The following is a 17,830-nucleotide window of genomic DNA, read 5'->3' on the forward strand; positions in this document are numbered from 1 at the left end:
ATTATACTGCTTATTATGCGATGGCTATTTTCAGTATCATGTCACCTGGTGATTTGAACCGAGCTTCCTGCTTACTTCCCAGATATTTTTTCATTTTCATTATTGTTTTGCCACATCACTGCTATCCTATGTATAAATGACTTTTGAACCTACGAATAGGACTTTACACTTATTCCTGATAAATTTTCATCATACTAGGTTTATCCCAGCCTTTTAGAGCAGATTGTCTTTTTTTAATGTTAGAGAGTTGTTTAGCAGTATAGTGAAACTTACAGACCCCTTCTCAAAGTGTTTTAAATGCATAAAATAAAATATATGATTTCAAAGGAAACCAATTATCTTGAACTATTATCTCTCTGTCTTCCTATCTATCTATCTATCTATCTATCTTTCTATCTATCATCTATCTATCTATCTATCTATCTATCTATCTATCTATCTATCTATCTATCTATCTATGTATCTATCTATGTATCTATCTACCTATCTATCTATCTGTTCATGGACCCCTGTTAAGAACTTCTCTTCCAGGATCAGAAAAGCCTGCCTCTGACATTTACTGCCATGACCATCAGCAAATCTGTTGATATCTCCTAGTTTCATTTCTTTCATCTACAAAGTGGAGATAATAATAGCTATTGTACTTTCCTAAGAGGCTAGTTGTGACAATCAAATGAATTTATGTGTGGAAAGCATTTTGCAATCTTTTTAAAAAGTTATATGAATTCAAGCAATTATTGTTATGTCTAGAATGTTGACAGACATTAGAGCTAATTAACCCCATAGTCACTAGTTCGGAGAATCTACCTTTTTCTCTACTTGGAAAATCAAGATATTTGCTAATCTTGTTACCACCCATTTTTTTATTCAAAGATCAATGAAAAAATGACAACCATCAGTTCATTTTTAAAGAACACTGTAATATCATTTGTAAGGGTTTGGTAACTGGATCTCAAAGGACAACCAGGTACTCTCTTTTTATCTCATTTTTCTTAGACCCATCACTTAAACTTTTAGAACCTCAGTCTTTTATCTGTAAAATGGGAGTAAGAATAAGTGAACTACCTATCTCCTTTATAAAACTTAAGTCACTATGGAAATATGAGATTTCAATGGCCTAATAACCATTTTTGGTCTTTACTTCCCAATTTGAACATCATTCTCCTTGAAAATGCAAACAGAAAAAAAACAAATTCATTATTTCTGCTTTCTTTTTATCTTCCCATCTACCTCCAAGTAATGGTTCTACTTATAAACATAACATAGTTATAAATACATGGAAGGAAATGATGAGGGCAGAGGAAAAATCGATAAAAGGAAATCTGAGATGTTCTACTCATACCTACTTACAATAATAGCTAACATTTGGCAAGTCCTTCATTAATCACTTCCTTTGATTCTCACAACAATCCTTGATGTTGTCACTGTTCAGTTGTTTTAGTCATGTTCGACTCTTTGTGATCCCATCTGGGGGTTTTCTTGCCAAAGATACTGAACTGGTTTGCCATTTCCTTCTCCAGCTCATTTTATAGATGAGTAAACTGAGGCCAATAGGGTTAAGTGACTTGCCCAGCGTGATATGGCTAGTAAGTATCAGAGGCCAGATTTGAACTCAGGAAGATGAGTCTTCCTGAAAAACAGCCCTGGCACTCTACCCACTGTGCCACCTAACTGCTCTACCCTGTATGAAAGATGCTATTATTATCTTCACTTTCAGATAAAGGAACTGAGGCACACATAAATTAAGTGACTTGTCCAGGGTCACACTGATAGTAGGTATCTGAGGAAGGATTTGAACTCAAGTCTTTCTGACTCCAAATTAAGTGTTCTACCCACTATGTCCCACTCTTTCCTCTTTCCATCCATATTTCTATCATTTTGGGAGAAAGGGACAAAAAGATGTGAAGGTAACTTGAGAATGATTTCTACCCACTGAGAAGTGACCAACATCGTTACTACTGGTGAAATAGAAATCATGAGGATAATTTTGCTTCATTACTCCCTTAGAATTGATTACAGTTGTGTGTGTTTTCAAAAATGTCATTTGTTACTGAGGTAGATGTATTTAAAATATGGTATGATTTAAGGTTATATCTTTTTTTTAATTGCCTGATAGACCACTTCCATTCAGAGAATTTCATATTGGGAAGTGACCACCATTTTGTGCAAAGGGGCCATTTTATAGATAAAGGAAACCAACGTCTGAGAGATTAAATGACTTATCCAAAGTCACACAGCTGGTAGAGTTGGACCTCAATCCCAGGTCTCTGGGATCATTGTCCAGGAGTCCACTCCTCTTTCCAATACAATACATCTCATTGCCAACTGTCTAGAGAACCATGTTGCAAAGATACAGCAGAAATCATAGAGAAACCAAGGAATGTTAGGGTGGAAGGAAACCTTACCAGTCATTTAGAGTCTACTCCTGGCATTCAAGTGCCAGGTGAGGAAACAAAAGACCTCCTCCATCTGTCCTCATCTCAAGGACTGCTGCTGTTGTTATATATAGTAACTAAAGAATGTGGGGAAGAATGAGTTGACATTCCATTTAATTCTTAGAGAAGATATGAAACCTCATCCTGTAGGTCTCCCTAAGCATTATGAATGTTTTAGTGATTCTTGGTTGTATTAAGTTTGTACAAAATTTTCAAACCTGGAAAAGTCATTTAAAGTTTAAATTTGACCAAAAAGACAACATACCATTTTATGAATTCAGCTAAGAGAGTTTGTTTGACTCCAGAAAAATATTAAATGAAATTTGTGACTACCTAATTCCACATTCCAAGGCATGTACCTAGATTATATGTGTGTCAGTGATAGGCCATTTAAAGCCGCTGAAAGAAATTAATTTAAAAGCAGAGAATGTCAAAGCTGACAGGGGCTTAAAATGGAGAGACTGTTAGAATTGGAATTCAATTTAATTCAGCTAACATTTATTAACAGGCTGCAACTGACATGGCTGCCTGCAAACCATGCTGCCTGCACTATCATCACTGTCTTCATTGCCCTCATTCTCCTTCCATTAGAATTTTGAACTCTGTCTTAGGATGCTGGATTATGATAGGGGAGCTTTAACTTCCTCTTGTCTGGAATCAGGCTTCTACATCACTTTTTGGCTGTTGACAAACCATAGCCCTTTCTAGTTCTCTTTTATGTATAGTCTTTGACCATTAGAACATATTCTCTTTGAGGAAGGAAATATTTTGTTTTCTTCTATTTGCATTCCCAATGCTCAGCATACACCCATGGCATATGGTAAGCCTTAATTAATGCTTTCTCAGTCACTCATTCAGTAATCCTATACTAAGCACTGATGCTAAAAGAATGAAAAAAATGACAGGCCCTTTACTCAAAGAATTTATAATTCATTTTTTGAGGGGGAAGCATATAGATATTCATATGACAATCCATGATTGATATTCAGATATAGAACTGCAGAAAAATTGGAGGAGGAAGAGAATACTTTTATTTGGAATTAACACAGGATAAAATGTTAAGAATTTGAAGGTGGTTTAATATAATTTGAACCTTTCATTTTATAGATAAGAAAACTGAGGGTCAGAGAAATAAAGTTTCTTTCCAATATCAAAATGGGGAATAAAAAACAGAATGTTAGATTTGGAATTGGAAAGAACTCCAGAGACCATCTGGCCTAACTCCCTCATTTTATAGGGGAGGAAACTGAAACCTAGGGAGGCTGCAACTTATTCAAGATCCTACAAGTAACAACCATCAGAGGTGGAATTCAAACCCTAGACCTCTAATTCTTTCCATTATAACATGCTAAGTAGAGATTTTCTCTCTGTATTTAAGCTTAAGTACAAATTACTCTCCTCTTTTAGGAGATGAGTGATTTGGAAAGATTGATTACCATTTTCCTAACCAATTTCATCATTATGTAGAAGGTCATCATTTCTCCTCTGGCTGTTAGTTCCTCGTTCCCTTTTCTTGGAGTTGCAGAGATCCTTAGGAAAAAGTGGAAGGAAAATAGCTACCATCACAGTACATACCACAATGTATGGAAAAAGGAGCCCCACTGCAAAATTGGAGAGCCAATTGACTGTCCCTGCGATCATAAATGCAGCTGGCCGCTGAGACTGCTGGAAAAACTCTCCAGTCAAGATGAATGGGATTCCACCTGAAATGAGCAGATCAAGATGCTGAATTAATAAAAGCCCGTTGCTTGCCATTCCGTCAGCATCAACTTTCAAATGTCAGTGTTGGGCAAATATTCACATCACAGGATCATCTTATGACAAGAACCAGGTCTTCATGTTTGAGTGAAAAGGGAACATTCTGAATTCCTGCTTCCTTTAAATATCACTTACATCTTGAATGTTTAAACAGTGCCTTGGCATGTTCATCACAAATTTCATTTGCTGTCCAAACAAAATTCCCAGTGCTCCCTGATGTACTGTGGATCTTGCTTAGGGTGTCACTAAATAGAGTGATAGATATTAAAAACTGAACCAAAGTTTGATTGTGAAAAATGCATTTGGGAGCTCGGTTCAGTGGAATGAGGCTAGGACTGAAAGATAGGAGACTTGAATTTGAGTCTGTGCCCTGCCAGTGACCAGTTATATGGCCTTAAACATCCCACAGATAGTCTTTGGGACAGTTTCCTTGTCTGTAGAATTTAGGGGATGAGATTACCTCTGAGGTCTCTAATCAGCTCTCACTTTTTATTATCTTGTAGCAGGATTCCTGAATGACAATATGCTTTATTTGGTTAGATTAAAGAAAATACCTGGATTTGGGATTTCTAGAAATACAATCACTAACTTTATTATCATGGGATGCAGCAAGCAGGCAAACAAAGGAAATACACACACTATGGCAACATAAACAGACAGAGGTTTGTCCCCACATAAAAGAAATTTATCCCAGTCTCAGGTTGAAGGAGATGTGTAGGGCAGGAAACATACGCATAACTAATAGGAGGGTCTAATGTTAACTAAGGCTGAATGATCTTGTAAGCAGGTCAAGAATTCATCCTATCAAAAAGCTTCAAGCCTCCTCAGCCTAACAGAGTTAACAATGGAAAAGTACAGACTGTCTATTCTGCCCATATAGTTCTATGGGTGTTAGTAGGACCACTTAGCCTAAGTGATTCCATAGTGGAGTCCTAGTATTATAAATATGATATCCAACAATTGCCATAACATCAAAATATAAAGTTTACCATGTTCACACATTGAAAAAGGAAAGGGGGATCATTGATTTGGAGATGGAAAGGATCTAAGCGGTCCTCCAGTCTAACCCATTCATTTACAGATGAGAAAAGAAAGGATCAGAGGAATTTAGTGACTTGTCAGTGGTGGTCAAACTGGTATGATGTGGGAAAGTTGGATTTGAACTCAAGTCCCACATCTTACCTCAAATTCAGTGGTCCCCTCCATATCATGGGCTATAACTCATGATAAAGAAGACTATCACCTATATTTTAACTAACAGATAATAATATATAATACCATTATATATGTAATAATATATATTATATAACATATCATAATACAATAATATATATAATAATAAATGAATATACATTCAGAACCTAATTCTAGATTGTATGCATCAATATGGTTGCTTTAAGTGTTGAATATGGATATTAGATAGATAAAACATTCATGCTATTGATTAAGATATTCTGAAAAAATAGGTAAAAGTCTCACCATTCAATGAAACTTATGATTAGTTTAGGGCAGCTAGTTGGCAGAGTGGAAAGAATATTAGGCCTGGAGTCAGGAAGACTGATCTTCATGAGCTCAAATCTGGCCTCAGACACTTACTAACTGTGCGATCCTGGGTAACTTACTTAACTCTGTGTGCCTTGGGTTTGTTATCTGTAAAATAAGTCAGAGAGGGAAATGGCAAACCATTCTACAATCTTTTCCAAAAAAGTCCCAACAAGGGGTCATGAGAAGTCAGACATGACTGAAACAACAACAAATAACCAAGAAAACAACAAATTCCAAGAAAAAAAAGAAAAGCAAAAGAAAAAAGGGAAGGAGGAGAATGAAGAAGCAAGTTTTGATTACATCCTATTATACAAGAATATATTTTGTTATTACTAGAGAGTCTTGACTCTGGTGGATTATGAAGATGCCCTGGGTATGTAACACTGTACTGGAATTCCATGTGCCCAGAAACTGCCCACCTGTTACATTCCTAGCTTATAACATATTTAGCTTCCAAAGGATAATTTAAAACCCAGACATTAAGATGTTCCTTTAAAGGGTCACATAAAAGTAAACTGAATCAAGATTATTCAGAGTACTTGTATTCACAAAAATCATTCCACCATCACAATATAAAGTTATCAAACTTAAAACAATCTCTGTTATTGAGTTGTTCCAGTCTTATTAAAGTCTTCATGACCCTATTTGGGGTTTTCTAGGCAAAGATATTGAAGTGGTTTGTCATTTCCTTCTTCAGCTCGTTTACATCCAAATGAGGAGACTGAAACAAATAGGGTTAAGTGACTTGCACAGGGTCACTCAGCTAGAAGTATCTGAGGCTGATTGAACACAGATCCTCTTGATTCCAGGACCAGCATTCTTATCTACTGTATCACCTAGCTTCCCTAGAAAACAATCCTTTCCTATGTTCTTATTTTTTAGATAAGGAACTAAATCTTAAAGGAGTTACCACACCTTCCCATGGTTACAAAATTGTTAAGTGTTAGAAATGGGATTTGAACCAGTTCTCTTCTGGATTCAAGAACCAGTTTCAGATTTGGAAAGCTCCTTGTAGGTACATTAGAAAGAGTATTTGAATAGGAATCACTCCATCTGGGTTCAAGACTTCACTCTTCTATTAATTATGTTTCCTGCACTGACTGTCAGGTTGCTTATTTCTAGAATAAGGAACTTGGGCTAAATAATCTTTAATTTTCCTTCCAGCTCTTAGACTTCTTTGAAGCCAGTCCAGGCAATCCAACCCTTCACCCAATACAGTAATCACTCCTGAGACATCACTGATATTTGGCTTCTGCTTGGATATTTTTAGTGACAAAAACTTGCTAATTTGTGAAACAGCCAGTTCTATTGTTGAACAGCTCTAACTGCAAGGAAGTTCTCCCCTGTGATTCAAAATCTTCCTCCTTGTAATGTTTACCCATTTTTCTAGTCCCAATCTTTAAAAAAACAAAGGGCAAATCTATTCTTTTTCCATACAAGAACTCTTCAAATATTCAAAGGACATATTTCTCTTTAGTCTTTTGCACACTGAACTGTACGCAGTGCCTTCAACTGATCTATAATTAGCATGAATTTATTAAGTAGCTCTTATGTTCCAGGCACTATGGTAGGTATGGGATACAAAGAAAAAGGAATTTAAATAATCCTTACTCTCAAAGAGTTGTTCAGTTCTGTCAACTCTTTGTGACCCATTTGGGATTTTCTTGGCAAAGACACTGGAATGGCTTGTCATTCCTATCTCCAGCTCACTTTACAAATGGTCTCACCACTAGTAGGTGTCTGAGACCCAATTTGAACTCAGGTATTCCTGACTCCAGGCCCAGTACTCTATCCACTGCACCACCTAACTGCTATTCTCAATGAACCTGATTCTATATTCATACAAGAGAGTTTCAAGTCCCCTCACCATCCCTCACTGCCTTTCTTTGGATAAACTCTGTCTCTCCTAAAATGGGACTCAATACAACAGAGGTGGTCTCATTAGGTTTTTGTACTCTGCATGGCATATTTCCCTTGTTCTAGACAATAGGACAGAGATGCAGTAGGTACCAGACCTTTGATTTCCATGGTATGGAGAGCTCCTGGAAGAGGACATTCCCACTACCAGAGGAAGATGACACTTTTCCTGCACCTTTTAATCTTTCATAAAAAAAGGAGAGCTGTTTAGCCCACTAAGAGATTAAGTGACCTATCCAGGGACACACATTTTTGTGTCCCAGTAGAGATCAGAGATGGGACCTGAACCCACATCTTCCTGACTCCAAGGCCAGCTCCCTTTCTGCTATGCTATGAACGCTTCTGGGTCCATTCTGGACGTTAGATTTTCTTAATGCAAATTAAAATTATATTAGTTTTATTTTTTCCCAAGGCAATATCATGCTGTTTATGTATACTGAGGTCGTTAAGTAAAACCCCAAGATTTTTCCCTGTGAACATCTTCTAAGTCACATCTTCTTATATTTTGCTTGATGTTGGTTTTTTTAAAAAAATGTAAATATGCTTTCCACCTTCATGCCTTTAGAAGCCGATGCGCTCCCTCTGTGCCTACTGAATTGATTCCCATCCATTAAGGCCCTACTCAGAGGTTGCCTTCTTTATCGATCCCTGTAGAATATTCCTGGCACTCTTTTCTCCAAGGCTATCCACTGTTAACAACTATTTAATTCACTTATATAACATATAATAATGTATAGGTTTGTATCTTTTTCTCCCACCAACTATAAGCTCTATTAAGTCAGGGACTAGGCCTTCTCTAAAATTTACTAACTAGCTTTGTCAAAATGGGCTTTATTAAAAATTTACATCATATCCTCCCTTCTCCAGTAATCCTTTCTTACTTTACTATTACCATATCCCCCATGACTGGTAATTCTCTCTTCCACCTGCTCATTCCCTGGATCAGGTTTCCAAAAAGAAAAACCCAACATGCACACCCATGCCTCTCCCCCTCCACAAAAACAAAAAACAAATACTGTTCCATTAATCCAAGGTTATTAAGTATTGCCCGTTTTGTTCCAAAAAAAAATGTCTAAGATAACCTGTTTGGTGAGTTTGTCCTGAAAACTTCTGGGGATTTTAGAAATACTTTACACGTGAAGATAGTGTAATGGAGTGAGAAAAGTGCATGTGCACATGCACAGGCATACACACACACACACACACACATACACACTCAGCTGGAAGTCTAGAGACTGTAATTCTGACTCTGCTACTAGCTTGTTGGACAAGTCACACATTTGACCTTTCTCCAAGTTGTCATCTGTAAATGATGGTGATATTTAATTAGGTAACCAGTAAGATCTGTTCTGGCTAGCATTGTGTTGGAAGGCTGATTTGACCTCTGGCAGATGGTTTTAAGAACCTTTCTCAGCTCTGCAATTCTAAACTCCCATGAGTCTGGTTGTTCCCATTACTATATGTGTGATAAAACTGACGTGATGAGAAGTCAAATGATTTCAAATGAAATTCCAGGGCCTTGCAATTTGTAATAGAAATTACATTGCTGGCTGGCGGTCCCCATGTACATTAATTGATTACTAAGCCACTGTGATGTAATTCATTGTATTAAACTAGATATCTACAATGAGATAGTCTGAGTATCTTCTCTTTCCAGAGTATGGTCCACTAAATAATCCTCCTGGTACCAGACAGCAGTAATAGCGGATGGCCTCCAGGCAAATAGAAGATTGCTTTTTGCTGCCAGAGAAATAATCCCCCCATGAGAAGTGGGAGAGCCTCAGGAGGCTGCATGATGCCAACAGAGAATTCACTACCGCATCTCACACTCAAATAGCAGCCTGAGGCAGGTATTAGGTATTGAACTTCCCATTTGATCAATTAAAAAAAAGTAGCACAGAGAAGTTGACAAGTCCTGGGTTTCAGAACAGACAGAACTTTGGCATTCCTGAGTCCAGGCCCCACATTTTATAGATGAAGCAAGTGAGGCCCAAGGAGGTAGAAACAATAATAGATTTCATCTACATAGAGAGCTTCCAGGTCTACAAAGTGTTTTCTGTACATTAAGTCATTTGATTCCTACAGTAACCCTGTGAGGTACGTGCTATTGTTTTCCCATTTTATTAGTGAGGAAATAGACTTGAAGAGGTTAAGAGACTTCCCCAGGGTCATACAGCTGACAAAGATCTGAGACAGGATTTGAAACCAGATTTTCCTGCCAAGTCTAGTGTTTCATTTGTTAAGCCTGAATGCTTTTGAAAAATAACTACAGCTAACCAGATCCAGTTCAATGGTAAGAGTCTCATATCCCTTTGCTTCATTTGGTTTGGAAAATAGAAATAATCAGTGGCTAATAAGTGAAATTTTTAAGAAAAGTCTTACCAATAGTAGAAAAAAATAACAACAATATGTTTTCCAACCAAAGGAATTTAAATGAATTTCAAGTTTTGAGAGATCATTTGAATACAGCTGCTACAGTCAATGGGCTCAGGCTGTGTTCTGCAAGGTGACATATCTGCTGAGCTTTCCTGTAGGGGGTTAGTGTGTTTTACTGGCATTCGCTATCACTGCATACCGCGCCCCCCCCACCTCCTTCTGAGGGACAACAGAGTCCTCTCTCCCTCCTCAGTGAGTAGCACGTGGGGGGCTTTTGTTAGGAGAAAAGGAATTGCTTCTACTTAGAAAGTAGACTTCACTCAATCAGCACGTATTCATTTACACATTACTTTCTGCTCAGTATTCTGCTAGGTTCTGGGAAAAGTGGAGAGATGGGATACCGAGGCTTTTGGAGATGACACAAACTGGAAAAGTTAAAGAACTTTGGAATGATATAAGAAATGACACAAGAAGCCCAGAGTAGGGGTGCAAACCTACAGTTCCAGCTGCCAAGGGGGCGGAGGCTGGTGGTTGTCTTATGCTTGAGAGTTCAAAGCCAAAGTGATCTGTTCTGATCAGGTGACTGCACTATGTTCAGCATTAATATGGGGAGGTTAACAGTGGACAGCTCATTATATTACTGCCAGACCAGGACAGAAATGGAAAGAAGGAAGGAAGAAAAGAAAGAAGGAAGGAAGGAAGGAAGGAAGGAAGGAAGGAAGGAAGGAAGGAAGGAAGGAAGGAAGGAAGGAAGGAAGGAAGGAAGGAGAATCCTAAGAACCAGCTGAGCATCAAATGAATGAGACAACAGACTTTAGGGAAGGGGCAATCCCTTTAATAGTCTGCTTGGCTCACCTCACAAATGCCTCCATTGCTGTCTTTCTGATGCATATCTTTATCCACATCAATCTTCTGCTCAAAACTTTCAGTGGCTCCCTATTGCCTACTGAATGAACTTCAAACTTCTTACCCTAGCATTCCAAACCTTCTGTAGCTGTTTTACTTTCATAGCCCTGTCTTCTCAGATGCCAAACTGGATTATTCACTATCCTTCCCTCATGCTCTCCTGTTTGGTTTTGCCATGATCTTCCATTTATCTGGAATGGCTTGCAAACTATGCCCTGCCCCCAAACTCAGCTTGTTGTCATCATACCTATTTTTCCTGCTGATTTATCTTCCCCCCTTTCCCTCTTTTTAATTTATTTGAAATTATATATTTAGATCCCATTTTTATATATAGCCCTTACTGAGGATTGAATCTCCCTTTGTAGTGAGGGAATAGTTAAAACAAAAATAACCGGCATGGGAACTGTGCCTGAAAATGTGGGAATCGTTGTGCCCCTGTCATCCCCTGCCTCTCTACAAGAGAAGGAGCTGTATTACCTGGGACTATTCCTGATTTTCCAGTTATTCAGAGTCTGAGTTCCTTTTAGTGGTGTTTTCCTTCGTATCATTATAGTCGTATATATTTTTCCTCTGGCTCCATTTATTTCACTTGGCATCACATCATATAAATCTTCACATATTTTTCTGAGTTCTTCATAACTGTCATTTCTTACCACGCAAAAATATTCAATTGCACTCATACCAGAATTTGTTGCTTGTTTAACCACTTCCCAAGTGATAGACACCCATCCTACTAACTCTTCAATGCTCTCTTTTCTGTGATTCCCTGAGATGAAAATGCTATTTCTCTCATCTGAACTCAAAGCACTTTATATTTGCTTTATGCCCTTATCATGTTCTCACTTCTTTTATATATATCTGTGTGTGTGTCTTGCCGTCCCTATATCCAGTTGCTTATCAATGTTGTCATTTCTGTCTCCACTCTCGTAGTTAACATCTTCTCTGTACTCATACAGTCACTGCCTTAGTTTAGGGACTTAGCACCTTTCCCCTGACTTGTTGTAATAGACTTCTCCTTCTCCTCTCTTCCTCAAGCCTGCCCCCACTTGAATCCATCTTCTCCTTTGTTATCAAGGTGATTTTTCTGATGATCTCTTCCTGATCAATGAGTTTCAGTAGTTCTTTATTATTGCCAAGATTTAAAAACCCAAACTCCTTTATATCGCTTAAAGGTCTTCATAACCTGACTTCCTCCTACTTTACAGTCTTCTTGTGCTTTACTTCCTTCCATGAACTCTGTGACTCAGTTAAACTGTTATGCCTCACACATAACTCTCTGTCTCCTATCTCCATGTCTTTGATTTCCTTGATGCTCTGAAAGCTCTCCCTCTTCTCCTCTACTGCCTGGCTACCCTGGCTTCCTTCAAGATTCTCATCTCAAGCTCATCTTCTGGAGGAGTCCTATCCTGGTCTGACTCAGCTGCTAATACTTTCCCCTCTGATATGAACCTCCACTTACTCTGTACTTAGTTTATATGTTTGAATCTTGTTTCCCCATTGTAATGTGAATGCTTTGAGAACAGGGATGGTCCCTGCTTTTCTATCCCCAGGGACAGCACTTTGTAAACAGGGGAAGCAATAAGTATTTATATGGAGCCTGGTAATTGTGTCTATCAAGGATGGCCATAATTTCTCATCCTCTTCTGTTCTTGTTCATGTCTTTCCTTATGTTCTACCTAAAGGAGCCTCCCTCCAGAGTCCAGAGTCCATAAGTCCTTGGACTTCTGAGTGTAGTATCTGAGCTATCACATAAACATACACAGTGCGTTGGCATACTCTTTACTGTTGGTCTTTCCTTCCACCTCAAAGGAAGGAAACATCACATGGTGTCCTGGCACATTCTATGGATGCCTATGGGCTGTTTACCTTCATTCTTCCCTCCCTTTAAGATAACTTAGAAATTTATTCCTGAATATCTTTAAAATTGTGGATCCTCAAACACAGATTTCTTCCATACGTAGTTGGTCAGGTATCAGGCTCTTCCACATTTCTTTTTCTTAAATGCTATTGTTACTTCTTCACATTGTTAATGTCGTCATTGTTCATCCTTCATTTTCAAATAGCAGCCACGGTGGCAGCAGCAGCAACAATAGTTTCTCACATATTTTCTTGGGTAATGAAGTGATGAGTCTAGATATAATGGTTCCATTGCTACCACTTATGAGAACAGATCCCTACAGAAGCAGCTGATCTGTTCTATTTGGCATCTTTTTTTTTGTCCTTTCTTTTGGTTTCTTCCATAAATGATCTCTGGATGATCTGATTAGTTGGTTTCCATGATGACCTTTCTGTAGGTTTGTTTTCTTTTTGCTATTTTGTGATGTTTTACAACTTGTGATACTCTATCTCCCTCCATGTTTTGGAAGTAAATTTGTATTCCAAAGTGGTTTAGTTCTTAGCTGCCATGTCTCTCTACACTTGGCAAGGAGATTAAGTGTTGATGGCTGAGATGGTTCCTTGACTCTTTTGGACTCCTTGGTATGGAGATTAATTCAATTCAATAAACATTTATTAAGCACCTACCATGTTCCGAGAAATGTGCTAAGTGCTGATTATAGGAATTCAACAGAAGTAATGGTAGTAGGAAGGCAGTCGAGGTATGGGAAGTGGTGTGCACAAAGGCATAAAGGGTGAAGAGATTAAGTACAGTTTGCCTTGGAGTGTAGAGCAGATAGAATGGGACACATGAAATAAAGCTGGAAGGACAGGGATGACCCAAGTTTGCTTAGTGTTGAATGTCTCATAATAGGAGTAGTAGCAGTAATAAAAGCTAGCACTTCTGTAATGCTTTAAGGTTGGCAACATGCTTTATATGTGTTCATTCACCCCATGCATATTTAGGATATCAAATTAAATTAACTGTGCCCATGTTTAGGTGAATATGAGGGAAACATTCCACTGGATAATATGGATGATAACTAGAGCTTGCTTTGAATTTTCCTTTTTTAGTGGGACAAGAGAAAAGATAAAAAAATTGCAGTAGGAAGAAAAAGAATCTTCTGTTTCATCTTCTCTCAGACATTTATTAGTTGTATTCTTGGGAAACTAATCTAACCTCTCTGGGTTTCAGAAGCCTCATCAAAATGAACATAATGGTACATTATGTGCCAGAAGGCAAAGGCTACACTATATGATCTCTAGAGGCCCCAACTGGCTATAGAATTTGTGATTCTGTGAATTCCTTGGAGGAAAGTTTCCTGTAAACATGAAATATTAGTTACTCTGAAGGGTTGGACCAGAGATGTAATGAACAATTTCTTTTATGCCACAAGCAAGCAGATGCAAAATATGCCCCAGGGAACTGGCCCAAAATATGGCCCCAAATTAACTTTTAAAGAAGCTCATATTGGGGAGAGAGGAACAATGGGTTGGGGGAATTGGGGATGAACTCAAATTGAGTCCGACTACTGGGAGAAGGAAGTTGTTGTTAACTGCCCATTTTAACTAACTATTCTATATTTAACTGTGCTATGTTTAACTAAGTATTCTAATAGCTAACTATACTAGCTATTTGCTAGGTTTAATTTTTGAATTTCAGTTCTTTGGAATAAAACCCTAGTTATTCATTCCTAGTTAAGGTTCTAGGTTGAACTGAGAACAGAAAATCTAATGGTTTTATTTAAATGAGCCCTCAAGGCTTGAAATTAATTTGTTGGTTCTGAAAACATGGTTGGTAATACATGTGGGAGTCTCACAATCTGTTTCCACTAGTCCTGGAATAAATTAGACAATATGTAATTTTAACACTAAAACAGTGGGGTGATGGAAGTTCTCTTCCAGATATAACCATAGGATTATAGAATGTGAGAGCTGAAAGAGACCTAATCACAGGGAACATAAAATGTTAGAAGTAGAAGGGACATTAGAACATGGAACATAGAACATTTGGATTTTAAGGGATGGCAGACACCCCTAACCTCATAGGGTTGTTGAGAGGAAAGTACTAAGCACACAAATATATAAATTTGAGTGAGCGTAATAATCTAGTTTAATCACCTCATTTTACAGGTAGAAAAACTGAGGTTCAGAAAGATAAACTGATTTGCCTAACATCCTACAACTAGTTAATAGTAGATCTAGGACTCCATTTTCTGAGTCTCATCTGAGTCATCTTTCCTTGTAGCATTTAGTGTGACATATCTGAAAACATCTCATTCTAGAATTTGAGGCAGGATTGATGATTTCTGGAGAATGGGAAATTCTCTCCTTTCTTCTACATTGAACTGCAGAGGATTCTGGAAAGAAGTCCCAGGGAGTTACCTGAGCTACTGATGAGTTCAATGACTTAGTCAGGGACATGCTGTTAGTAAAAATGTCAGAGGAGGGATTTGCATCTAACTCTTCCTGATTTCAAAGCTAGTTCTCTATTCAATCAGTCAGTATGTCGGTAAATATACATTTATTAAACACCTACTGCTACGTGCCAGGTTCTGTGTTAAGTGCTGGTATAAAAAAAACAGACAAAAAACCAGCAAACAACTTACATTCTAGTGAGAGAACCAACTTTCAAAAACTATTTACATCCAAGATATGCAGTGGAAATAGGAATTGATCTCAGAGGGAATGGGCAGGGCTTGGAAAGGCTTCTTGCAGAAGGTGAGATTTTAACTGAAACTTGAGGGAATACAGGGAAATCAGGAAGCAAAGATGAGGAGGGAGAGCATTTCAGGCATGAGGGGACAGTCAGTGAAAATGCCCAGAGCTCTGACACAGCGTGTCTTGTGCAAAGAACGGCAAGGAGGTCAACGTCACTGATTAGAAGGATACATGGAGAGGAATAAAGTATAAGAAGCCTGGCAAGGTACAGTGGGATCAGGTTATTAAGGGCTTTCAAAGTGAAATAGAGGATTTTACATTTGATCTTGGAGATAAGAGGGATACACTGAAGTTTTTGAATAGGGAGATTACATGGTCCATCTGTGCTTTAGGATGATCAATTTGGGAGCTAAGCAGAGGATGGACTGGAGTGGGCAGAGATTTGGGGCAGGGAGACCAACCAGTAGGTTACTGCAATAATCCAGGTATGAAGTGGTGAGGGAATGCACCAGGATGGTAGCAGTGTCAGAGGAGAAAAGGGGCTATACGCACACACACACGTATATGTGTATATATATATGTATGTATGCACATGTATGTTAATGTGTGTATGTGCATATGTGTATATATCTATATATACATACATATATTCACAAATATATACTATTTATTTTTATAAGATATAAATAAATGTATATTTATGAAAGGTTGTGTAAAATTGTCAAATTTTGGCAATTGATTGGATTTGGGGAAAGGTTGAGAAAATGAAGATTTGAGAATGACACTTAGGTTGAGAGCCTGGTTTACTGGGAAGATAGTGGTGCCCTTGACAGTAATATAGAAGTTTGGAAGAGAAGTGTTTTTTTGTTTGTTTGTTTTTTAGGAAAAGATAGTGAATTCAATTTGGGGGATATTGAGCTTAAGATGTATATGGGACATCCAATTTGAGATGTCCAATAAGCAGTTGGAGATGTGAGTATAGAAGTCTGGACAGATGTTAGGGCTGGATAAGTAGATCTAAGAACCCTCAGCATAAAGATAACAAATGAATCCATGAGAGTTGATGAGATCATCAAGTAAAATAGTATAGAGGGAGGAGAAGAAAGCCTAGGGCAGAGCCAAGGTGGACACCCACCATGAACAAGTGTAACTTGGATAAAAACTCTGCAAGGGACAATGATAAGGAGTGGTCAGATAGGGAGGAAAACTGGGAGAGAGCAGCACCATGAAAATCTGAGGTAAAAGAGAATGTCAAGGGAAAGAGGATGATTCAATATCCAAGGCTGCAGAGATGTTAAGAAGAATAAAGACTAAGAAAAGGCCAGTTTGACAAATAAAAGATCATTTATGACTTTGAGAAGAGTAGTTTGAGTTGAATGATAAGATCAGAAGCTAGACTGTGGCAAGTTTAGAGAGTGAGAGGAAAGGAAGAGGAGGCACTGATCACAGATGGCCTTCTTAAGGAGTTTACCTACAAAAGGAAAAAGAGATATAGGATGAGGGATAGCAGGGCTAGGTGCTTCTAGTGAAGGTGTTTGAAGGGTTAAGAAGATATGGGTGTGTTTGTAGGAGGCAAGGAAACAGACACAATACAAGGAGAGATTGAAGATTAGTGAAAGATTGGAGGATCCAACTGGATTGAAAAGTCATTGTGCAATACTATTTTTTATAACATGGATAGGAATAGGGACTTGATCTATGATTTTATTAATACACAGAACTCATATATGATAAAACCTTCTGCTAAAGGACACTGACATCTCTCTAATTTAGTCTTAAAGGGTTGCCCAGATATCAGATATTAAAAGAAGATAAAATTTCCCCACTATCTCTCACCAATCATTTCTTGATGCTTCCTCCCTCCATTACCGTAACTTCCTCTCACTCTGCAAACAAAAGTTTCCCTCATAACAAGTGAGTATAATCAATAAAAACAAATGCAGGGTACTATGTTTCTTCCCTAAGGGACACATCTTCTCTGAACTCAGGCATAGTATCCAAATTGGATTAAATACTGATAAGCCAGCCTCTAATAAGAAAGGTTGTATGTGCTTTCTCCTCACAGACTAGACTGGTTAAGCTCCTATCTGAGTACCCTAGGGAAAATTATTTAAAATTTAGATTGTGGCTCTTGTCTAAGCATCCTTAGTGAGGGAGAATAAAGTCAACTAATGTACCCAGTGTATCAGATATAAGAGATGTTTGTTTCCTCTATGAAAAGAGAATTATATTGGATAGAATATAAACAGGATATAGTAACTAAATTTATAACTACTATCAGACACTCTCAGGAAGATGACTCTTAATCCTCATAGAGCATAAAGAATTTTGCAAGACTTTGTATTGTGCATTTTATA

The 17,830-nt window shown here is 37.9% G+C and overlaps 1 protein-coding gene across 3 annotated transcripts in view; it reads right to left on the reverse strand.

The window, feature by feature from the left end:
- The window catches only part of SLC2A9 (solute carrier family 2 member 9), a 327,171-nt gene that overhangs the window by 26,817 nt on the left and 282,524 nt on the right, over positions 1–17,830 (reverse strand). For all 3 annotated transcript variants that reach the window (XM_072620227.1, XM_072620226.1, XM_072620225.1), the window contains one exon: positions 4,011–4,138. In XM_072620227.1, coding sequence (XP_072476328.1) covers positions 4,011–4,138 — 128 coding nt within the window. The remainder of the gene's footprint in view (positions 1–4,010; positions 4,139–17,830) is intronic.

Source organism: Notamacropus eugenii, chromosome 6 (assembly GCF_028372415.1).
Source record: "Notamacropus eugenii isolate mMacEug1 chromosome 6, mMacEug1.pri_v2, whole genome shotgun sequence".
Taxonomy (NCBI): Eukaryota; Metazoa; Chordata; class Mammalia; order Diprotodontia; family Macropodidae; genus Notamacropus; species Notamacropus eugenii.